Raw genomic sequence first — 26,359 nt, forward strand, 5'->3', positions numbered from 1 at the left:
TATTAAAAATGTAATAGAAAATGATAAAATTATTCTTGCCATCACAGAGCTTTAATTCTACTGGAGACAGACTTAAAAACGTAAAACTGATGATTTTAGAGAGTAATTAACTACTATGAAGGAAATAAGGCAAGGTGATATATTAAGAGAGTGGTAGAACACTCAAGGGCAAAGCCTACTTTAGTCATACAAAGGACCAAAGAGCCAGAAACAGCATGACCATTCTGGAAACCAAAAATAGTTCTGCAAGGCAGAATATAGTACATACTGATGAGACCAATATAGAGAATAGCAAGAAAAGAACCCAGAGGAGAAAGTGGGGCCATCACATCAAGAACTCTATTGCTATGTTAAGAAATGATTTTCTGTTCAGAAGACAACAAGGACTCCTACATTAAGGAATTAAAGCAAAGGAGAAAGATCACTCTGATTTTCACTTTATCACTGTAATTGTGATAAGTGGACTAGACACAGGGAAACCAGCCTGGAGTTTCCTATAATAATCCAAGTAAGAGAAAATGGCATCAACTAGGGCAGAGACAGCTAGAGTTGCATAGACTGAACTGAAAGAGATCAAGAAGGCTAAATCAGGATGCAGTAACCAGCTGACGGACATTGCAGAGGACATGTGTTGTAATGAGCACTGGGTATTATATAAGACTGATGAATCACAGACCTGTACCCCTGAAACAAATACATTATGCTAATTAACTGAAATTTAAATTAAAAAAAAAAAATCTTAGGGCGCCTGGGTGGCTTAGTTGGTTAAGCAACTGCCTTCAGCTCAGGTCATGATCCTGGAGTCCTGGGATCAAGTCCCGCATCAGGCTCCCTGCTCAACGGGGAGTCTGCTTCTCCCTCTGACCCTCTTCCCTCTTGTGCTCTCTCTCATTCTCTCTCTCTCAAATAAATAAATAAAATCTTAAAAAAAAAAAATCTCAGGGGCGCCTGGTTGGCTCAGATGGTTAAGCACCTGCCTTCGGCTCAGGTCATGATCTCAGGTTCCTGAGATCGAGCCCCGCGTCAGGCCCCCTGCTCAGCAGGAAGCCTGCTTCTCCCTCTCCCTCTACTGCTCCCCCTGCTTGTGCTCTCTCACTCTCTCTGTCAAATAAATAAATAAAATCTTTAAAAAAAATTTTTTTTCTTAAAAGAAGGCTAAATCAATCAGGACTTGGTAATATACTAAATGTGAAGGACAAAAAAAAAAAAAAAAAACCACCCAGAATGACCATCAGGTTTGTTTAAATGACTGAAAAGACAATGGTACCATCTACCAAGCCAAGGAACAATAAAACCCTAGGTTACAAAAAACTACAGTTGACCCCCGAACAATGCAGGCATTAGACATTCCAATCCTGTGCACATTTAAAAATCTGCATATAACTTTTGACTCCCCCAAATCTTAAATACTAATAGCCCACTACTGACCAGAAGCTTTACCTAAAACATAAAAAGTCGATTAACACATATTTATATTACAAACTGTATTCTTAAATAGAGGTAAGAAAATGTTACAAAAATCATAAGGAAGTGAAGATACACTTACAGTACTATACTGTATTTATTTTAAAAATTCTGCATGTAAGTGGACAGGTGTACAAGCCCATATTTTAAGGGTCAACTATCCTACAAATTTAACACCAAATCTACCCAAGTTCTGGTTCTCTATTACTAACTTGAATACATTGCTAAGAATAAGTATTTCTCTTTGGGTCTTAAAATCTTCATCTGTTGCCACTCTGACTTCCTGACTTGGGCTCCTGCTGGCCACTGTCTGAAGTCATGTCTGTGCTGACGTCCCTGCTGCTGAGAGGCCTGACAGGCCTAACCCGGCAGCTCCTGGTGCTGTGGGCCCAGATGGATTCCAAACCGCCACAGGAGCAGCTGGGGGTCACGGATGTCACCACTGGGCTCACCTCCTGCTTCCTGTGTTTCTTCTTGTCATCAGGCTGGGTCCTGTCACATCTGGAGACCTACAAGAAGCGGGAGTGAAAGGGGCTGTGCTGTCCCTCACCCTGTGATCTGACCACCCCTGGCCTGTCCTGATCATGTCTGCCTTCCTGGATCATGTCTTTCAATTACCGTGACCTCTTCTGCAATCATGACCTCTCCATTTCTCCTCTGTGACATCCTGGGACCAAATATATTGGCCCTGCTCAGTAAGGGCCCCCTTGTAACAATATAGTCTAGTTAAACCTTGAAAAAAATATATCTTCATCTGTTAAATCAAGAGCTCTGAAAGTACGAAGTCAGGATTTAGTTTGGAAAATGAGGAGTCAAGGATGATACTTAGATTTCTGGTTTGGGTAAGCAGATGGGGGTGCTGGTGCTATTTAACCAAAGGTATCAGTCAGGGTAGTCTAGGTTATCCTGCAGTAAAAATAACCATAAATCTCAACCATTCACAACAGTGGTTGGCAAACTATGGCCCACAGACTGAATGCTTGTTTTTGTAAAGGAAGTTTTATTAGAATACAGCCATATCCATTCATTTAGGAATTGTCTGTAGCTTTGATGGAGACTATAAAGAACAAAAGTCTAAAATATCTAGTATCTGACCCTTTAAGAAATACTGTGCTGATCCCTCAGTTACAGCAACAAGTTTATTTCTGGCCTACACTATATGTTGATGACAGGTTAGCAGTGGCTTTGTAACCTATCATTTTCACCCCAAAATGGGCAGCAATGACTTAAAAAAATTCTGCATACAAATCATCATAGCAAAGGGAATAGAGAACATGGAGAATACCTACTGCTCTTAAAGCTTCTGCTGGGGGGTTGGGGTGAAGAAGCTTCTGTTCAAAAGTGTAACTATTACTTTTCCTTGCATTTCATGGGAATAAAAACAAGTCACATGTCCATGCCTGAATTCACTAGCAAGGGGATATATACTCTTCCCAAAGGGAGGGAAACCAAATCTTGTTTAGTTGCCCCAAACAAATCTGCTCCCTCTGACCCAGTTTCCAGAGTTTATAACACTAAGGAAGGGTAGGTATTCTCTAACCTACTTTACAAATAGGTAAGATTATGTGACTGTGCTCTTCTTAAAAGAACAACAGAAGTGAAGTATGCAAATTCTGCCTCACTTCTTAAAAGAAAACTGCTTGGGGGCGCCTGGGTGGCTCACTTGTTAAGCGTCTGCCTTCGGCTCAGGTCATGATCCCGGGGTCCTGGGATCGAGCCCCACATCGGGCTCCCTGCTCAGAGGGAGTCTGCTTCTCCCTCTCCCACTTCCCCTGCCTGTGTTCCCTCTCTCGCTGTGTCTCTCTCTGTCAAATAAATAGATAAAATCTTAAAAAAAAAAAAGAAAATTGTTTGCCCTATACTTTCTTTCCCCTTCCCTGCAGCTTGAAGCACATTCTACAACAAAGAAAAGTAAAATACCCTATGGTGGAACAATAAAATGTGAAGAATCTGGATCTCTGAATAATCTCATTAAACACAGTTGTTCCAGGGGTAGTAAAGTCAGATTGTTTAACAGAGACAAATAAATTTATTGCCTATTTAACCAATTATATTTTGGAGTCTCTTTCTTACAGCAGTTTAATCTCTACCTCATGTTGATTCATTAGCATTTTTTTCAAAGCAGATGTTCAATATGTAGTTGAGTATATTCAGGCTTTGAACTAAGATTCAGGATGAAAATATAAGTCATTAACACATGGGGTTTTAAAGTCATGAGAACAGACAAGAATACCCAATGAGAATATATAAAATGATACTAGAGGAAGGTCTAGAATAGACCTCTATAGTATAAAAACTTTCAAGAGCTTAGACAGAAAGATCTGGGAAAGGAGACTAATTGGGGTAAAAAGGAAAATCAGGAAACTACTGTAGGAAAGCAGCTAAAAGATAAGAGTGTCATGAGGAAAGATCAGAGAAATTAAAAAGATGTGGAATAAAAAGTATCACCTTTTATGGATTTACTTCCCATCACTGCCCTCCACCCCCAGCTTTGGTTATGAGCCAAATCCAGTAACTTTATGCTTTACTTTATGCTACTTTACTTTATGCTAACAAGGAGAATATGGCAAAAGTGATAGTACGTTGTGGCTATGATTTGGTTACAAAAAGATCATGACTTTTGTCTTTGGGCCCTCTCTCTCATCCACTGGCTCTGGTGCAATGTGGTAAGCAGCCCCATGGAGAAGCAATGCCCTATGTAACTGTCAATGCTCTGAGGTAGACTGTAGACAAACCATGACAAGAAACTGAATACTGTCAATAGCCATGTTATTGAAATCAGAAGGGATCCTCCTCCAGTTCTGCCTTCACATGAGACTGCATGCCAGGCTAACAGCTTGACTGCAGCCTAATGAGAAACTCTGAGCCAGAGGTATCCCAGTAGGTCCCACTCAAATTCCTAACACACAAAAATTGCAAGAGAATAAATGTCTGATGTTCATGTTTTGTTTGCTTGTTTTAAAATTTTATTTATTTATTTATTTATCAGAGAGAGAGAGAGAGAGAGAGAGCGCGCGCACAAATGCACACAACCAGGAGGAGCAGCAGGCTTCCCACGGAGCAAGAAGCCCAATGCGGGACTCGATCCCAGGACCGTGGAATCATGACCTGAGCCGAAGGGAGATGCTTCACTGACTGAACCACCCAGGCGTCCCACATTTTTGTTTTTTAAAGATTTTTTATTTATTGATTTGACAGAGAGAGAGAGACAGAGCACAAGCAGGGGGAGCGGCAGGCAAGGGAGAAGCAGGCTCCCCACTGAGCAAGGAGCCCCATGTGGGGCTCAATCCCAGGACCCTGCAATCATGACCCGACTGACTTATTTCACTTAGCATTATAAGTTATACCTCCAACCATGTTGTTGCAAATGGCAAGATTTCATTCTTTTTTATGGCTAAATAATATTCCATTGTGTGCATGCGTGTGTGCACACACACACACACCACCTTTTTATCCATTTATCTATCAATGGACACTTGGGCTGCTTCTGTACCTTGACTTGTAAATAAAGCTGCTATAAACACAGGGGTGCACATATCCCTTTTAATTAGTGTTTTTGGATTCTTTGGGTAAATACCCAGGAGAACGGTTGCTGGATCATACAGTTTTATTTTTAACTTTGTAAGGAACCTACATACTATTTTTGACAGTGGCTGTACAGTTTGCTTCCCACCAACAGTGCAAGAGGGTTCTTTTTTCTTCATATCCTCACCAATGCCTGTGTTTCTTTTGTTGTTGATTTTAGCCATTCTGACAAGTGTGAGGTGTTATTTCATTGAAATTTTGGTTTGCATTTCCCTGAAAATAAGTGATGATTAACATCCTTTCAGAAAGTGTCTGTTGGTCATCTGTATTTCTTCTTTGGAGAAATGTCTGTTCATGTCTATTGCCCATTTTTAATTGGGTTATTTATTTTTGCATGTTCAGTTTTTATAAGTTCCTTATATATTTTGGATACTAACCCTTTATCAGATATGTCATTTGCCCATTCCACAGGTTGTCTTTCAGTTTTATCCACTGTCCGTCGCTGTTTGGAAGCTTTTATTTTATTAAGTCCCAACAGTTTATTTTTGCTTGTTTCCCTTGCCTCAGGAGACGTATCTAGAAAAAAAGCTGCTATGGCCCATGTCAAAGAGGTTACTATGGTTTCAGGTCTCACAGTTAGTCATTTAATCCATTTTTAATTTATTTTTGTGTCTGGTGTAAGAGAGTGATCCAATTTCTGTCCAGTTTTCCCAACACCATTTGTTGAAGAGACTGTCTTTTTCCCACTGGACATTCTTTCCTACTTTATCAAAGATTAATTGACAATACAGTTATGGGTTCATTTTTGGGTTTTCTATTCTGTTTCATTGATCTATGTGTTTATTTCAGTGCTAGTACCATACTGTTTTGATTACTACAGCTTTGTAACATAACTTGAAATCAGGAATTGAGATGCCTCCAGCTTTGCTTTTCTTTTCTTTTTCAAGATTGCTTTGGTTAGTCAGGATCTTTTGTGGTTTCATACACATTTCAGACCTGTTTATTCTAGTTCTGTGAAAAATGCTGTTGGCATTTTGGTATGGATTACATTCAAGGTGTAGATTGCTTTGGGTAGTTTATAGACATTTTAACAATATCTGTCCTTCTAATCCATGAGCATGGGATGTCTTTCCATTTCTTTCTGTCATCTTCAATTTCTTTCACCAGTGCTTTATAGTTTTCAGAGTAAAGGTCTTTTACCTCTTTGGTTAGGTTTATTATTCCTAGGTGTATTATTGTTTTTGGTGCAATTGTAAATGGGACTGTTTTTTAATTTCTCTTTCTACTGCTTCATTATTGGTGTACAGAATCACAGCAGATTTTTCTGTACATTGATTTTGTATCCTGAAAATGTATGGAATTTGTTTTTCTCAGTTCTAGCAGTTTCTTGGTGTAGGTTTTCAGGTTTTCTAGGTATAGTATCATGTCATCTGCAAATAATGAAAATTTGACTTCTTCCTTAACCAATCTGGATGCCTTTTATTTCTTTTTGTTGTCTGAATGGTGTGGCTAGGACTTCCAGTACTATGTTGAATAAAAGTGGTGAGAGGGGAAATCCTTTCCTTGTTCCTGACCTTAGGGGAAAAGTTCTCAGTTCTTCCCCACTGAGGATGATGTTAGCTGTGAGTTTTTAATATATGGCCTTTATCATGCTGAGGTATGTTCCCTCTAAAATTCTGTTGAGGGTTTTTATAATGAATAGATACTGTATTTCTCAAATGCTTTTTCTGTCTATTGAAATGATAATATGGTTTTTATCCTTTCTCTTATTGATGTAATGTATCCTGTTGATTGATTTGCAAATACTGAACCACCCTTGCAACCCAGGAATAAATCCCACTAGATCATGGTGAATGGTTTTTTTAATGTATTGTTGAATTCGGTTTGCTAATATTTTATTGAGGATTTTTGCATCTATGTTCATCAGGGATATTGGCCGGTAGTTCTCTTTTGTAGTGGTGTCTTTATCTGGTTTTGGTATCAGGATAATGCTGGCCTCATAGAACGAATTTGGAAGTTTTCCTTCCTTTTCTATTTTTTGGAATAGTTTAAGAACAGGTATTAACTCTTCCTGAAATGTTTGGTAGAATTCGCCTGTGAAGCCATCTGGTCCTGGACTTTTGTTTGTTGGGAGGTTTTGGATTACTAATTCCATTTCTTTTTTTTTCTTTCTTTTTTAATTATGTTAATCACCACACATTACATCATTAGTTTTTGATGTAGTGTTCCATGATTCATTGTTTACGTATAACACCCAGTGCTCCATGCAGAACATGCCCTCTTTAATACCCATCACCAGGCTAACCCAGCCCCCCACCCCCCTCCTCCCTCCCCTCTAGAACCCTCAATTTGTTTTTCAGAGTCCATAGTCTCTCATGGTTCGTCTCCCCCTCCAATTCCCCCCCCTTCATTCTTCCCCTCCTGCTATCTTCTTCTTTTTTTCATTGCTGATAACTGTTCTGTTCAAATCTTCTTTTTCTTCCTGTTTCAGTTTGGGTAGTTTATATGTTTCTAGGAACTTAGCCATTTCTCCTAGGTTGTTCAATAAGTTGGCATAGAGTTTTTTCATAATATTCTTTTATAATTGTTTGTAAATTTGCGGTGTTGACTTATTTCTCCTCTCTCCTTTATGATTTTGAGTCTTTTTTATTTCTTGACAAGTCTGGCTAGAAGTTTATCAATCATTGATTTTTTTCAAAGAACAATCTCCTGGTTTTACTAATCTGTTCTTTTGTTTTTGTTTTAGTTTATCATTTATTTCTGCTCTAATCTTTATTATTTCCTTCCTTCTACTGGTTTTAGGTTTCATTTGTTGTTTTTTTATAGCTCTCTTAAGTGTAAGGTTAGGTTGAGTTTTTTGTTGCTTTTTTTTTTTTTAAAGATTTTGTTTATTTATTTGACAGAGAGAGACACACACAGCGAGAGAGGAAACACAAGCAGGGGGAGTGGGAGAGGGAGAAGCAGGCTCCCCACTGAGCAGGAAGCCCGATGTGGGGCTCGATCCCAGGACCCTGGGATCATGACCTGAGCCAAAGGCAGCTGCTTAACCGACTGAGCCACCCAGGCACCCCAAGTTTTTTGTTGCTTCTTAACATATACTGCTACTATAAACTTTCTGCTTAGAACCACTTTTGCTGCAGCCTACAGGTTTTGGACTATTGTGTTTCCACTTTCATTTGTTTCAATGTACTTTTTATTTCTTCTTTTATTTCCTGGTTGACCCATTCATTGTGTAGCATGTTATTTAACCTCCATGTATTTGTGATCTTTCTAGATTTTTTCTCCTGGTTGATTTCCAGTGTCATAGCATTGTGGACAGAGAAGATGCATGGGATGACTTCAATCTTCTTCAGTTTGTTGAGACTGATTTTATGATGCTAATGTGTATCTATTCTGAAGAACATTCTGCACACACTTGAAAAGAACGTGTATTCTGCTGTTTTAGGATAAAATGTTCTGAATGTATCTGTTAAACCCATCTGCTCCAGTGTGTCATTCAAAGCCACTGTTTCCCTGTTGATGTTCTGATTGGATGACCTGTCAACTGACATAAGTAGGGTATTAAAGTCTCCTAGTATTCACTGTATTACTATTGATTAGTTCCTTAGGTCTGTTAACTTTTTATGTATTTGGGTGCTCCTATGTGGGGTATATTTACATAAATATTTACAATTATATCTTCTTGTTGGACTGTCCCTTTATTTATACAAGTCCTTCTTTATGTCTTATTACAGTCTTTGTTTTACAGTTTGTTTTGTCTGATATGAATATTGCTACTCAGGCTTTCTTTTGACATCCATTTGCATGATAGAGGTTTCTCCATTCCCTCACTTTTAATCTGCAAGTGTATTTTGGTGTAAAATGAGTCTCTTGTAGGCAGCATATAGATGGGTCTTGTTTTTTTAATCCTGTCACCTTATGTCTTTTCACTGGACTATTTAATTCATTTACATTAGAAGCAATTAGTGATAAATATGTATTTATTGCCATTTTATTACCTTTTTTGTGGTTGTTTCTGAAAATTTTCTCTGATCCTTTCTTGTCTTTCACACTTTGCTGATTTTCTTTAGTGATATACTTGGTTTTCTTTTTCTTCATTCTTTGTAGGTTTATTAGTGCTTTCCGATATATGGTTACCATTAGGTTTCTCGACAACCTCTTGTGCATATAGCAGCCTACATTAAGTTGATGGTTATTTAATTTTGAACCCACTTTTTCTTCTCTCCTCCCTAGATTTTAGGTGCATGTTACTAATTTTTTTTTTTTTTTTAAGTAGGCTCCATGCCCAGCATGGAGCCCAAGGTGGGCCTTGAACTCATGACCCTGAGGATTAAGACCTGGGTTGAGATCAAGAGTAGGATGCACTTATACCACTCATGTGTAGGTGATGTTACTATATTTTATAATTTTTTTGTGAATATCTTGACTCATTTTTTTTACAGAAATATTCATTTTCCCTGCTTTTCTGTTTCCTACGTTTATACTATATCCCCTTTCCATTCAAAGAGTCCCCTTTAACATTTCTCGCGGGGCTGGTTTAGGTGGTCATGAACTCCTTTACTTTTTTTTTTTTTTTAAAGATTTTATCTTTGAGAGAGAAAGCACGTATGGGGGGGCGGTGGGGAGGGACAGAGGGAGAAGCAGACTCTCCACTGAGCAGGGAGCCTGACGAGGGACTCAATCCCAGGACCCTGGGATCATGACCAGAGCCAAAAGCATACACTTAACTGAATGAGCCACCCAGGCACCTGTGAACTCCTTTATTTTTTATTTATCTGAGAAACTCTTTATTTCTCCTTCTATTCTGAATGATAGCCTTGCTGGATAGAGTATTTTTGGATGCAGATTTTTCTAATTCAACACTTTGAATGAATATATAATACCACTCCCTTCTGACTTGCAAAGATTCTGCTGAAACATCTCCTCCTAGCCTTATGAGTTTTCCCTTGTAAGTTACTGAATTCTTTTGTCTTGCTGCTTTTTTAAGATTTTATACTTGGCAAATTTATTTATTTATTTTTTAAAGATTTTATTTATTTGAGCAAGAGAGGGAACACAAGCAGGGGGAGTGGGAGCAGGAGAAGCAGGCTCTCTGCTGAGCAGGGAGCCTGATGCGGGGCTTGATCCCAGGACTCTGGGATCATGACCCAAGCCAAAGGCTGACACTTAACGACTGAGCTACTCAGGCGCCCCTATACTTGGCAAATTTAATTACCGTATGTCTTGGTTTGGGTCTGCTTTTGTTGATTTTGATGGAATTCTCTGTGACTCCTGGATCTGGATGTCTGTTTCCTTCCCCAAATTAGGGAAGTTTTCAGCTATCATTTCTTCAAATAAATTTTCTGCCCTCTTTTCTCTCTCTTCTTTTTCTGGGACTACTATAATATGAACGTTATTATATTTGATGAGTCACTGAGTTTCTATTCTTGTTTTATGTAGCTCTTTTTTTCCTCTCTTTTGTTCAGTTTGATTACTTTCCATTACTTTGTCTTCTAGGTCGCTAATTTCTTCCTCTTCTCTTCCATCCTGCTATGCATTCCATCAAGCATGTTTCTGATTTCATTTTTTAAGCCCTTTACCTCTTCTATGTTGTTCCTTATCCCTATGTTAAGGGTCTCACTCATATCTTCCACTCTTTTCTCAAGTCCAGTGAGCCTCTCTGTGATCACTGCTTTAAATTCTCTATTAGGCATGTTACTTATATCTGTTTTGCTTATATCTCTGGCCATGCCTTATCCTGTCCTTTCATTTGGGATCCTCATTTTGTCTGCCTGTGTCTGTTTCTGAGTGTTAAGAAAGTAAGCTAAGTCTTCTGCTCTTGAAAATAGTGACTTTACGAAGACGAGGTCCTGGAGCACCCTGCAGTGCAATGTCCCCTACTCACCAGAAACTGGCACTTCAGGAGAGTATCTTATGTGTGTTGCTTACTTACTTGTATCATTTTGATCATTAATAATGCTGAGTATATTTAAATATGTTAACTGGATATTATGGTATTCCATTTTGTTAAGTGCTTTATCAAATTTTGATTTCCAACAAAAGCAGGACTTGAGATGAGATCAAACAGTTTATTTGGAAAGTGATCCAAGGAAGGCCTCAAAGAGCAGACATACAAGTCCAAACAATCACAGAACTTGTTGCATACTGGTGACCAGCCACAGTATCAATCTGGAGTACTCTGCTTCTTTCTTTCATGTTTCTTTATCCTCTTTGTACCAGAGACAGTTTCAGACTTCATCCAGAAAACTTCAACCAACGGACATCCGGGAGAACACAGTTTGCAATGTGCTAAGCATTAGGCACAGCTCAGAGAACGGCAGACTTGATATTTGTTGTTTTCACCAGCTAGGTTCTGAAGCCATTTGTCATGAAAGCAATACATAACTAATACAGAATGGAAAAGGGAGGATGGGTGAAAGCTAAAGGGAAATAAAAAATTAAGGAAGAGTTTATTGTTCTTTAATAAAATAATAGAGACTTTAGCATTCAAAAAGGATAAGGGAAAAATATCTATCTGTACTTAGGTGTGTGTGATGTACATAAACTCTATTTATAGGGCAGCAAAAGTCTTAAAAATCAGAGAAAAAGGAAAATCAGAAAAGACAGTAGATATAAGTATGAAATTAGCAAACCTCACTAAATACCTAGGTAGAAAAATTATTTTTTAATATTGAAGGACCTTTTCTACATCCACACACACACGTATACATCCACACACACACGTTAAGTGAGGCCATAAAAACAAGTGTCAACAAAATTAACAATCAAAAATCACACAAAGTATGTTCTACATAATGGAATGAAATTAGAAACCAGTAACAGGAAAAGGAATTGGCAAAATTTCCATGTATGTGGAAATTAAACAACATACAACCAAATAATAGGTCAAAGAAGAAATCACTAGAGAAATGGGAAAATAGTTTCAGATGAAAGAAAATTAAATGTAACATACCAATTTATGGAATGAAGCTAAAGCAGGGAGTAAAGATGGAATATAACAGCTGAAAATGTCTATGTTAAAAAGAAGAGGAAGATCTCAAATCAATAACCTAAACTTCCACCTTAATACCAGAAAAGAACAAACTAAACCCAATGGAAATGAAAGGAAAGAATAAAATAGAAAAACAATAGGGAAATTCAATAAAACCATTAAGTGGTTTTTAAAAGATCAACAAAATTGATAAACCTATAGCTATGCTGACCAAGAAAAAAAAGAACATGCAAAATTAGTAAATTAAGGAAAGAGGGGATATTACTACTTACCTATACATAAATAAGATTACAAATGAATACTATGAACAATCGAATGCCAATAAGCTAGATAAGCTAAATAAAATGAACAATTTCCCAGAGAGACACAAGTTATTGAAATTGATTCAAGAAGAAATACAAATCTGAACTTACAGAAGAAACTGAGTAAACAAACAAAAACAAAACTTCCAACAAAGAAAAGCCCAAACCCAGATGGTTTTACTGCTAGATTCTAACAAATGTTTAAAGAATTAACATTAATACTTCATGAACACTTACCAAAAAAAAGGAGGAAATAATTTGCAACTAATTCTATGAGGTCATAGACCTCTCAAGAAAACAACACATCAGTATCCCTTAAGAATATAGACACAAAAATCCTCAACAATAAATTAGCAAACCAAATCTAGCAACATATAAAAAGGTTTATGAACCATGACCAAATGGGATTGATTACAGGATTGCAACTGTTTCAACCAATGAAAATTAATCAAATTAATACATCATGTTAATAAAGGAAAAAACCACAAGGTTATCTCAACAGATACAGAAAAAACATCTGACAAAATCTAATACCTTTCATGATAAAAATACTCAACATACTAGGAAGAGACTTTTCTCAACCTGATAAAGAACATCTATGATGTATCTAACATCATACTAAATCTTAAAATATTGAAAAGCTTCCCCCAGGATCAGAAACATGACATCTGCTCTCATCATTTCTATACAACAGTGTACCAGAAGGTCTAATGAATGCAATTATGCAGGAAAAAGAAATAAAGGGTCTCCAGATTGCAAAGGAGAAAGTAAAACTACCTAGATGTGCAGATGACATAATCTTATATACAGAAGATCTTAAAAATCCACAATAAAACTATTTGAGCTAATAATCAAGCCTGGCAAAATTGCAAGATACAAAAATTAAATGTATTTCTAACATTAGCAATGAATGATCTGAAAATGAAATTAAGAAAATAATTGCATTTATAACAGCATCAAAACCAAGAAAATACTAAGGAATTGAACAAATTAAGTGTAGTACTGGACTCAGTAAACTACAAAATGTTTTTGAAAGGAATTAAAGACCTAAACATTTTGAAAGGCATCCTATTTTCATGGATCAGATTTATTTTTGTTAAGAAGCTAATACTCCCCAAATTTATCTACAGATTATACCTAACCCTATCTAAATCATAGCTAGCATTTTTGCAGAAATAAACAAGCTGATACTTAAACTCATTAAGAAAATGCATGGGAAACAGAATAGCCAAAACAATATTGAAAATATACAAAAATTAACCTAAAAGAGACCATAGATCTAAACATAAAAGTCAAACGTACAGAACTGTTAGTATAGATTACAGGATATCTTCATGATCTTGGCTTGGGCAATGGTTTCTTAGTTATGACACCAAAGCACTAGCCACAAAGAAAAAAAAATATTGGATTTCATCAAAATTAAAACTTTTGTGCATGAAGAACATTACATAGATAGTAAAAAGACAACACACAAAATGGGAGAAAATGTATGCAAAATCATATACCTGGTAAGGGTCTAGTATGCACAATATATAAAGAGCTCTTTAAACTCAAGAACAAAAAGACAACCAACCAACTAAACAATGTAGGATAGGAGTAGGCATTTTTCCAAAGATATACAACAGCCAACAAGCATATGAAAAGAATGCTCACCATCATTTAGTCATAAGGAAAATGCAAATCAAAACCACAATGAGAACACTTTACACCCACTAGGATGGTTAAAATCAATCAATCAATCATAAGTGTTGGTGAGGAAGGATGTGGAAAAGTTGGAACCCTCATAAATCCTTAGTGGTAATGTAAAATGGTGCAGCTCTGGAAAACAGTCTGGCGGTTCCTCAAACAGTTAAACATAGAATTACCATATGACCCAGCAATTCCACTCTAGATATAAGAAATAAATCACATGTCTACCCAAACCTCTATGTAAGTGTTCACAGCAACGCTTTTCATAATAGCCAAAAGATGTAAACAAGCCAAATATCATAAACTGGTAAGTCGATAAATAAAAAGTGGTATATGCATATGATGGAACATTATTCAGGCATAAAACAGAACGAAGTACTGGGGTGCCTGAGTGGCTCAGTCGGTTAAGCACTGACTCTTGACCTCAGCTCGGGTCTCAATCTCAGTTGTGAGTTCAAGCCCCACATTGGGCTCCATGCTGGGTGCAGAGCCTACTTAAAAAAAAAAAAAAAAAAAAAGAACAAAGCACTGATTCTTTCTTAATTTCTGACTCAGAGAATCAGTGAGCTGATTAAAATGATTATTGTTTCATGTCACTTAATTCGGAATGGTGTATAATACAGCAAAGATAACTGGAAAAGTACATGCGATTTTTATAGTAAAAACAAGCCAACTCTTGTTCCCTGATGGTTCCTCTTTTCATAGTGCTCTAAAGTCACATACACAACTCCCCACAAAAGAAAGCAGATATGAAAATACATGGGTATATAAACACATACATTTTTCAAAACATAAGAAAATTACATCATTTTCAAAATACCAGAAAATATCACCTAACCTTCTGGTATGTTATAGAATGCAAAATACTCCCAAAGATATCATGGAGGTAGGTATATACATCAGCTTAGGCTTCCAAAACCTGTGTAGTTTTCAAGGTTTGGATGCAATTTCAGACAATTTTTCCTAAATGGTCTTGCCTTTAATAGGGTTTATCATAAAGCAACACTTTTCTGATTTCCCAGGTTGTTCTCACTGAGAATAGATTTGGCCTTATTGGTAACTTCGAAGTCTCCTATATTTGACTTAAAGGTGTTAGGACATTTTACCTTTTAAGTAACAGACAAATTCTGGCTCTGTCTATGCATACTGTGTGATCTCAAGGAAAAATGACAACTTTCTTTGCCTTATCTATGTCTTACTTGATTCCATCAGGATGATTTTAAGGATTAAATGAGAGAAGACATGAAAAGTCCTGGGCACACAGTGTTAGGTACAAAAGAAACAGAACACCTCTGAAACCTAACCTTAGGACTCAAGACTATGGCTTAGTAGCTGCAGAAGAGAATCACATACTAATAATAATTATATGGATTTCTAAGTCATATTTTGCAATTTTTAGTAGACCATTTTAAAAGTTAAGCATATTATGAAACACATCAATTTATGCTAAAGTAATATTTCAGTAACAGAGGTTAATTTTTAATATTTACCTTGATTAAATATTTTTCCCATCTGTCTGCTGTAACAGATTTGCCAATCTTCCTCATCAACTTCAAATGGAGCTCCACCAATTCTTTTGGTACTTAAAAAAAGAAAAAAATACTGTTAACCAGCAGAATAAAATGTTTACAAACATTTAAGATGATAAAAAAAGAACTTTCCCAGGGCACCTGGGTGGTTCAGTCAGTTAAGCGTCCTTCGGCTCAGGTCATGATCCCAGGAATTCTGGGGATTGAGTACCTGCTTCTCCCTCTCCCTGCCACTCCTCTTGTTTGTGCTCTCTCTCTCTCTGCCAAATAAATAAAATCTTAAAAAAAAAAAAAAGACCTTTCCCCAACCCTGAATACTTTTTCAAAATAGATGATGCTGATGTTAGCTCTCTCTTAAACCCTGAATCAGAAAAGACTAAACTAGGGCAAGAAATAACTGAAAACCACTCTCTTAAAGATGAGAAGGAATATTCATTCACATTTTCTTTCAAAGTATTATCAAGTAAGAATGAACCTGAGGGGCGCCTGGGTGGTTCAGTTGGTTAAGTGTCTGCCTTAGACTCGGGTCATGATCCTGGGGTCCTGGGATCGAGCCCCACATTGGGCTCTCTGCTCAGTGGGAAGCCTGCTTCTCCCTCTCTCTTTGACCCTCCACCCTGTTCGTGCTCTCACTCGCTCTCTCTCAAACAAATAAATAAAAAATCTTAAAAAAAAAGAAAAGAATGAACCTGAATGTAATCTGTGGATTTTTAGAGTGATGATGATGTGTTATTGAAGGTTCATCAATTGTAACAAATGTACTTCTGTGGTGCCAGGGTGTGGATAGTGGGGAGGTTCTATGTGTTGGGGAAGAGGGTATATGTGAACTCTCTGTAGTTTGTGCTCTTTATTTCTGTGAATCTAAAACTGCTCTAAAAAATAAAGCCCATAAAAAAAAATACTATCAAGTAAAAGCCTTTAACCATACAAGTAAAATTTCTACTAGTGTTTATTTCTCATAACACATATTTGGAATAATTTACTCTTATTGCAAACCAAGACATAGATCCAATCTATTGAATTAGGAAAGAATCAAGGAATATAAATTCCAAGTTGATAAATATCTCAGAAATAGAGTCTAATGGTTTTCAAACTATTTCACAAAACTACTCTTTCAATCTATACCTTCTCTAAGTGCTAAAGTCCTTTATAGCATCCCTATGGATTGTCACCTGACAACCTTTAGGGACAGAAGACTGACTTATCTTCTGAAGTTCTAGTTATTAGAAAGCTAGCCTTAGATGTGGTCAAAATCTGCCTTCCTATACCTTCCTTCTCTGGTTCTTACTCTTATTCTCTAGCTTCAAAGACAATACTTTCAATTCCTCTTCTGTTGGAACCTTCAAGTATTTGAAGATTGTTTTATCTTCCCTCAGGTTTTCTCTTCTAACAGTACACAACCAGAGTTCCATATATCCCTTGGGCATGATCTGATTATGTTGTTTAATTACATGAGTTAGACTTGAGGGAAATAAAGGACACATATATACGCCTATCAAATTTAGCATTTCCCAAATACCAAATACCACTAGTAACCTAAGAGAAATTGGAGGTATACTTTCTAAAAAGGTTTTATAATCAAGTACAATAGAAAAATACTGAATCCAAAAAACAGTTGTTTGGTTGTTGCTGTTGTGGTTTTACTGCAGTACTTCTTGACGTCTTTATTGACTGATCTTATGTGTACTGTGAATATCCAAGAAAAGGATATAATCTGCACATTCCCTAATATATCTTATCATGGAATTTTTGTGTGTGTGAAACATACACTACCTTATCTTAGGACACAAGTGCTCTAAAGACAGGTTGGGAAATGATGGACTAATTTTCAGTGATTCTTTCAGACTCTTCATTCTCCACTAAAGCCAATTTTAACTTGAAATGACCTTGAAGTATAAAAACATTCACCCCTTAATCTCAGGAAACAAACTGAGTGTTGCTGAGTGGTGGGGGGTGGGAGGGATGGGGTGGCTGGGTGATAGACATTGGGGAGGGTATGTGCTATGGTGAGCGCTGTGAATTGTGCAAGACTTTTGAATCACAGATCTGTACTTCTGAAACAAATAATGCAAGATATGTTAAGAAAAAAGAAAAAGAAGAAGATAGCAGGAGGGGAAGAATGAAGGGGAGTAAGTCGGAGGGGGAGACGAACCATGAGAGATGATGGACTCTGAAAAACAAACTGAGGGTTTTAGAGGGGAGGGGGGTGGGGGGATGGGTTAGCCTGGTGATGGGTATTAAGGAGGGCATGTTCTGCGTGGAGCACTGGGTGTTATGCACAAACAATGAATCATGGAACACTACATCAAGAACTAATGATGTAATGTATGGTGATTAACATAATAAAAAAATTTAAAAAAATTCACCCATTCAACAAATTTCTGTGGGACCACTACTAATAAACAAGAAAAAGTCTCTACCCTTAATGAGCCTACTTAAGTGAGTCTTAGGGGGTTAGACAGTGGGGGGGTTGGAGGTGGAGATGGGGAGAAGCATAGGAGGAGTGGTTATACACAAGTAGACAGACTATTATACTAAGTCTAAACCTAAATTTGGGATTGAGGGTGGAGGAGAGAAAAGAGGGTAAAGGACATTACTTACGGAAGTAATAGCAAATACAAAAGACTGAAAAATAAAATGATCATGGAAGTGGAGGCATGGGCACAAAAAAAGGGCATGATCATAAAGATGATGTCCAGGCAAAGAAGTTTACAGTTTATTTAAAAGTTTAGGCAAGAGAGTGCTCTCTGCATTTTAGAAAGCAATTGAATTGTAGGAAAACAGACTGCTTTTATTCGCTTGCTTGTTTTAGGAGGTGGGATGCAAGGCAGAGATTAAATGTAAATTCTGGAAAATATCAACCCAGAAAGATGGGAGTAACCTGAACTTAGGTAGAGGTGGTATAGACAGAAGTGGGCAGATCTGAGAAAAGTTTAGGAAACAAATAATACAATTTAGTGACTGACTGGCTGTGCAAAGCTATAGAGAAAGTCAAGAAAACCTTAGGCACTGGCTAGGCAACTGAGTAGATGCCAATGACAACACAGCAGGAAAAAAAGACCAGGGCTCAGGTGTCAGCTCTACCACTTAATACAAGGTGACCAGGATTCTTCTGGTCAAGTTCTTTAAACACCAAATGTCAAATTCCTCATCTGTAAAGGGCTACATTAGCTATCTTACAGTTTTCAAAGTACAAAAACCAACATTACATAAAGCTAAAACATCTTTATTTTTACTTCTGTTGTGGTACTTGGGGAACCACAGCCTGTTTCAATTTCTCCTTTTCTGCCTTCCCCAAACACAACGGTCTTGATGATTCTGCCTTCATACATCTCAATTCTGCTCCCTCTTTTCCCCAATTTCTCCAGGATATCACTGTACTGTCTCACTTCAGAAAAATAGCTATGATAATCCCTTATAACCAAACCAACCTTCCAAAAATACTATTTTCATAACACTTCTCATTCACTGACACCTTTTCTGCCTCCTAAATTCCTATATTAAACTCATCCAGATTCCTTACCGTAGCTTCAGAGTCTTAAAATTTCAAACCTAACTCTCCAATCCTTCTCTCTCACTTTTACACGGAAATCCTTGATTCAGATCATTCTGGCCTGTTCACATACCCAGACCACTACCTATCTGGGCTTTATTTAAGCCCTCCAGCTTACTGTTTTCTCCCCACTTGAATCATATTTCTCTTTCAGTGTCTCATCAATAAAAGGTCCAAAGTCTCTGTGATAGCCTTCCAATGATTCCGGCAACATGTTTGTCCTTGGAACGCCCAAGTATTCATACTGCCTGTATCACTCCCTTAGCAATTCGCTAAAGCTTTACATCAGTGTTTTATGTACGTCTTCCATATCATACAGATATATAAAATCACAAAAAACATTTTTATAAAATTGGTACTATTTCTAAAAATCTAACAGGGCAGAAATAAATATATGCCCAAAAAATGGTTTTCAGCCCACTTGACAAATATAGTCCCTGTTGATTTAGGTGTGTAGAAATAAATTATATATTACTTGATTTGCTTATTAGAGCACTGGCTCTTCCACAGCACTGTCTAACAGAAATATAAGATGAGCCACATAATTTCAAATTTTCTAGTAGTTCATTCATAAAAATAAAGAGGCCAAAATTAACTTTAATAATGTATTTTATTTAACACTATATATCCCAACGTTATTTCAATATATAGTGAGGATTTAAAATATCAGGTATTTTACATTTTCTTCACTTGATATTTTAATTTCTTTTTTAAATTGTGGCATAAATGACATATAACATTATATTAGTTTCAACTGTGCAACACAGTGATTCAATATTTGTATACATTGTAAAATGATCACCACAATAAGTCTAGTTATCATCTACTGCCTTACATGCCTATAAAAAATTTGTGGTAAGAATTTTTAAGATTTACTCTCTTAGCAACTTTCTAACAAGCAATACAGTATTACTAAATGCAGTCACCATGATGTACACTATATTCCCATGACTTATTAATTTTATAGCTAGAAGTCTGTACCTTTTGACTCCCTTCACTCAATTTACGTCTTTTTTTTTTGTACTAAGTATTCAAAACATACTGTGTATTTTATACTTGCAGCACACCTCACTTCACACTAGCCACATTCAAGTGCTCAAGAGCCACTTATGGTTAGTGGCTACTGTAGTGGATCATACAGAGCTGGTGTATTTAAAACTAAAATTTATAACCCACAATTTGCTAATAATTTACTTACATTTTTGAGATATAACTGACATAACATTATATTAGTTTCAGATATGCAACATAATTCAATATGTGTATATACTGCAAAACGATCACCAAATAAGTCTAAGTTAACATCCAATTTGCTTATATTTTTTGTTACAAATAGAAATGACACATTGGGTGTCATACGCAACTGATGGATTGTTGAACACTACATCTAAAACTAGTGATGTACTATAGGTTGGCTAATTCAATTTAAATTAAAAAAAAAAAAACAAATAGAACCGACAAGCTGAGGACCTTTATGGACATTAGTAGCTCTTAAAATTTTGTCAATTGGTAAGAAACAGGCAAAAACTTCAACAGAGAAATTAACCATCATAGTTAAATTCAAAATATTAAAATTCCCATACTCTGTCTATTCAACAGACCATTCTATGATGATGGAAATAGTCTACATGTGATTTTACAGCACACTTGATACATGGCTAATAAAACTGAAGCACTACACTTTTAATTTTTTTTTTTAAGATTTTACTTATTTGACAGAGAGTGAGCAAGCACAAGCAGGGGCAACGGCAGGCAAAGGGAGAGGGAGAAACAGGCAGAGGGAGAGGGAGAAGCAGGCTCCCTGTGGAGCAGGACCCCGGGATCATGACCTGAGCCGAAGGCAGATGCCCAACTGACTGAGCTACCCTGATGCCCCTACACTTTAAATTTTTTAAATTAAATTTAAATATCCACACGTGGCAAGTGGCTAAGACTTTGGACAGTGCAGCTATAAATCATCAATCATATTTTTAAAACATAGGATCGTTTTCTAAAACACACAGTGACAATCTGTAAATTCACTTATTTATCACCTGGAACATTTTCTAAATATCTCACTGCCCAAATATTAGGTAATTATTAACTTCTTTCTTTTGATATATCTGTTAGCCAACTTTGTGTCATTCTGATAAATACAGGTTTTGTCACAACTGAACTAAGATCTCTACCTTTCACATGATAGTTTGATATATAACCTTTAACTGACCTATTTCTTTCACAAGGCCTCAGGAAGTGAAAGATTCTGAAGCAGAAGAAGAGGTCAGGGCCCTGTGAATTCATGAAGGCCCTGCCAAGATGATGTAGGCATGAAGCAGCAGAAAGTGGTAGAATCTCAGACCGCGTTTCTGATCCAATCACCCAAAGATGTTCTATATTTGGACATTTTTCTAAAGCATCTTCTCAGCACCAAGTCTTAAGAATGATGCTGCTTTTACAGTTCTAGTCTTAGTACTTATAATTCTGCTTTCTAAGTGCTCGAAATTTACAGTAGCTCATAATAACTACATGTTAGAATTCTTCTCATTTCTCAATAAAGTCTTTTACTTAAACGTCCTCCATGCTTGTAAGCAAAGATATACTTTGTCACAAAAACGGTTGATTTCATATTGGGTCACTGATCAAAGAACACTGGTTTCAGATACAATGATTAAAAGATAACCTTATAACAAACTTATACTTGCTGCCCAGTCTTCACAAACTCTGTTGAGGGAGCACAGCTTTAGCAATTATGAGACAATTCCCACAGACCACTTGATCCTTGAAATAACTGTTAGGTTTTTATACAGTTTACCTTCAAATAATTCATTTAATCAATCACTCTAAAATTTTCTGAAAAGCAAACGGCTCGAGACAATGAACTGTAACTCAGGCCACTCTCTGAAAAACAACAGTTCAGAGATGCCAAGTAAGTATAATATAAATCGTCAAACTCAGCTTATTACCATGATGGGAAAAAATAAATCCAAGAAGAGCTGTTACGCAGGCAGACAAACCAAGGGGTATCTGCTACTCTACTTTAGGTTTGTGAGTTTCATTTAGAACCACACTGCTGTTCCCTTATAGGTGGAGAAACCAAACATGGTTCAGATTATTTCAGAACCAAAACTGAAAATGTCTCTGCTACAAAGAAAGTAATCAGTGTACTGCAAATATCAGCATGGTTGGATAACCATGCAATTCTGCACTCCTTCCTGAAGGAGAAGGTAGATGTTGCTTTATGGAGAGGAAAGGCCTTTCTCTGGGTAAGAGGATGTAAGCCACACTCACATTAGTCAGTTTTTAAAGGGTTTCCTTTTCCTTTTACTTAAGGAACAGCATCCTGGCAGAGGGAATCTGAGATACTTGAGGCAATGGCTTCCAGGACCATTTGCCTTCAACTCTAATCAGATGTTATTTCCCTTCTCTCTTTTCTCTCTCCTCAATTTAATAACCATAAAGGACTTAAGGGGTATGGAGGGGAGAAGGGAGAGAAAGACCCAAAACAAATTTAAAAAGAAAGAAATAGGGGCACCTGGGTGGCTCAATCGGTTAAGCATCTGTCTTCAGCTCAGGTCATGATCTCAGGGTCCTAGGATGGAGCCCCATGTGATGCTCCCTGCTCCAGCGGAGAGTATACTTCTCTCTCTCCCTCTGCTCCTCCCCCCAACTCATGCTCTCTTTCACTCTCTCAAATAAATAAAAATATTAAAAAAAAAAAGAAAGAAACAGTGATGTGATAGTATTTAAGAGGAGGACTTTTCCTCCAACAAATTCAAACACAGTGAAAAGTTGAAACACTAGTACGCCCTTCACCTAGATGCAGCAGTTGCTAACATTCTAGGGAAACACTTTACATAGGGTAAAATCATCAGGGAAAGGCTCTCTAATAAAGATGAGACCTTAAAGAAGCAGCCAACCAAGCCAAGGAAAAGAAGAATATGCTAGCCTGTAAAGAGGTCCTGAGGCAGCCAAAAGCTACCAGTGTGGCTGGAGAAGTGAACAAGGGTCAAATCTTATAAAGCCTTGGGAGCCATGTAAAGAGTTTGTATTTTATTCTTAGTGTAATGAGAACTCGAAGGAATTTAGGAAAGTTTCATGATCCAAGTTTTTAAAAAGATCATTCTGTGTCTAGGATCTGCTTCAAAATAATCTAGGCAGTGGAGGGGGGGTCTTGAGGGGTGGTGTCTGGGTAGGTGGAGTTACAGATGAAACAAAATCATAAAATTGTACTGAAGGGGATGATGGATATATGGAAGTTCATTATACAACCTTCTACTTTTATATGTTTCACATTTTTCATAATTTAAAAAGGTAAAGGATATGTGGAGGTCACTTTGGTTGCTCTATGATGAATGAATGAGAGGGAAGCAAAGAGGACTAATTAGGAGGCTATAGCCACACTTCAGGCAAAAGGTAATGATAGCCTGGACTAAGGCTGCAGCAGTAGAGATGAAGAGAAGTGCCTTCAAGGCAAGGTGCAAAATGTAGAAAGCTTCTTAACAAGCACCTTCACCAATCTTGATCTCAGGAAGTAGCTACAATATATTTGTCTTCCATATGATCCCAACTAATTTGTTCATGTTTAAAAGCAGAAACCACAACTTTTTGTTAAATTATACTCCTCCTAAATTAGGAAAGAAACATATACACACAGACATTTAATAAAGTCAAATAAATCTATTTGTAACATGTCTTATTTCTGATACTCTTCATCATTTCAAATGTTCACATTTCACTTAAGTCTGAACTTAGTATTTCAACTAATACTTAAAAGCTATATTATTTGTATATTATGAAAAGCACTAGACCAAGTGAGGCGAAAGAGGTACAAACGTCAATTTTCTCGCCCATAAAGGGAGTTGATCTAAAGTCCTCCAGCTCTAATATTAAATTCCTATGGCTAGGTACTGAGGCAAGTATTTGCCTAATAATAACACAATAATCATAGGATCTTAGAACTTCTGAACTGAAAGCATGATCTAATTCACGCTCTCTGACAGACTAGAAAATTTAGTAACTAAGATGTGATATGAATTGTCCACCACCAAGCAGAAGCCAATCAAGAGCCCAAACCTTCCAAGCCTAGGGCTCTTTCTAATGTTTCTTAAAGTAACAAATAGAGAAGCAGTTCAGAAGACCTAACATCAATCAAGCCACCCTTCTGCACAGCTCCGTTTCTGGGTTTTGATCTTGGGTGGCTCCTGCCCATGTACATTAGTTATTTCTAAACTGTAATTCAGCTAGTAGATGCTGTGGCAACAGAGAGACTATTTCTACTCCTCCCAATCCATTCTTTTTTTTGTAACAACTTTACTGGATATAATTCATATATACACATAAATATATATACACATATACAAATAAAATATAATCCATCCATATAAAGTATACAAATCAATGGGTTTTCTTAGATTACATGATTAACTTTTTAAATTGTGGTACAATACAAATAACACAAAATTTGCCATTTTACCCATTTTTAAGTGTACATTTCAGTGGCATTAATTAGATTCACAACATTGTGCAACCATCACCATTACTTTCCAATCTATCCTTACAGTTAAAATTTTAAAATAGTCACTCCACTTCTAAATTGCTTTCTGGAAAACTTGTAACTATAAAAATCCACAATAGGGCGCCTGGGTGGTTCAGTTGGTTAAGCGACTGCCTTCAGTTCAGGTCATGATCCTGGAGTCCCGGGATTGAGTCCCACATCGGGCTCCCTGCTCAGCAGTGAGTCTGCTTCTCCCTCGGACCCTCCCCCCTCTCATACTCTCTCTCTCTATCTCATTCTCTCTCTCAAATAAATAAATAAAATCTTTAAAAAAAATCCACAATAGTATATACTCTTAGTGAGGGCAATACTGACATCATATAGTCTTAATTAACTTTAGGTCTCACGTTGTAATTATCTACCAGCTATCTCCTCTTCTTCCTCACTCCCATCCTTAGATTTAAGCTCCATGAAGACAGAGGCCAGAACAAACTGCCTTTTTCATAACTGTACTCTCAGTACCAAGCACAGTTCCTGATTGACTCAACGATTTGACGAACTGGAATAGACAAGAAAATAGAGAAGGAAAGCAACAGAGAGAGAGGGTGGAAAGTAAAACAGTTCTGCAGCTTCTGGAAAAAAAGAGACCTGCTACGGGGGTCAAAGAGAGGGGCACCTGGGTGGTTCAGGCGGTTAAGTGTCGGACTCTTGATTTTGGCTCAGGTCATGATCTCAGGGTCCTGAGAGATCAAGCCCTGCGTTGGCTCCTCGCTAAGCATGGAGCCTGCTGAAGATTCTCTCTCTCCCTCTCTCTCTGCCCCTCCCCTTCCTTTCCCGCTCTCTGTCTCTATCTCTCTCTCCCTCTCTAAAAAAAAAAAGAGAGAGAAAGAAATTATGTAAACTAACAGTATGCAGGAGAGTTCTGAGAAAGAGACGAAAATGATGGCAAAAGTGGCTTTGGGCTTCAGTTTGCTGTGTGAGTCATCAGGTGATATCACTAACTCAAGACAACTTATTTGCAGTTTATTTTTTTCCCTTTCTCTCCCTTTTGAGGGAAGAAATGGAAGAGGTGAATGTACCCATTGAAATGTGTATCCAGGAGCAAATAATGAAGTCTGTTATGTTTAAAGAAATACTGGGGCACCTGGGTGGCTCAGTCGGTTAAGCTACTGCCTTCAGCTCAGATCATGATCCCAGAGTCCTGGGATGGAGCCCAGGGTTGGGCTCCCTCCTCAGCGGGGAGTCTGCTTCTCCCTCCCCCTGCTCTTGGGCTCTCACTCACTCTCTTTCTCTCCCTCTCAAACAAATACATAAAATCTTAAAAAAAAAAAAATACCTATGTGCGGGCGCCTGGCTGGCTTAGTCAGTAGGCCATCCATCTGACTCTTGATCCCTGGGGTCATGAGTTTGAGCACCACATTGGGTTACAGATTACTTAAAAGTGGGGCGGAAGGGGAAAGCCTAGGTGGCACAGTGGGTTAAACATCCGATTCTTGGTTTTGGCTCAGGTCATGATCTCAGGGTATTGAGATCCAGCCCTGTATCGGACTCTTTGCTCAGCATGCGAAGTGTGCTTAAGTTTCTCTCTCCCTCTTCCCCTTCCCTCTCCTACTCTCTAATAAATAAATAAACCTTAAAAACAAAATACCTACATGTACGTGATTTCCTAATATCAGATATCTATAAAATGCCAGGCTTGTACACGCCATACTATATCTAAAACCTTGAGCAGCGCACTACAAGATGCCTTCATGATCCAATGCCATGATTTTAGGTGTTATGAAATCAGCTTGGTATTTCTTTTAAAGACAATTCTGCAGAACTATGAACTTA

General features: G+C 37.4%; 1 protein-coding gene and 1 pseudogene across 2 annotated transcripts in view; one reads left to right on the top strand and one right to left on the bottom strand.

Moving 5' to 3' along the window:
* Positions 1–26,359, bottom strand: part of RSF1 (remodeling and spacing factor 1) — a 157,477-nt gene that overhangs the window by 95,770 nt on the left and 35,348 nt on the right. For both annotated transcript variants that reach the window (XM_028115834.2, XM_028115833.2), the window contains exon 2: positions 15,462–15,553. In XM_028115834.2, coding sequence (XP_027971635.2) covers positions 15,462–15,553 — 92 coding nt within the window. The remainder of the gene's footprint in view (positions 1–15,461; positions 15,554–26,359) is intronic.
* LOC148162665 (cytochrome c oxidase subunit 8A, mitochondrial pseudogene) lies at positions 1,783–1,992 on the top strand (annotated as a pseudogene).

Source organism: Eumetopias jubatus, unplaced genomic scaffold (assembly GCF_037043125.1).
Source record: "Eumetopias jubatus isolate StellerSeaLion01/CBP00866 unplaced genomic scaffold, mEumJub1_p1.0 scaffold_13, whole genome shotgun sequence".
Taxonomy (NCBI): Eukaryota; Metazoa; Chordata; class Mammalia; order Carnivora; family Otariidae; genus Eumetopias; species Eumetopias jubatus.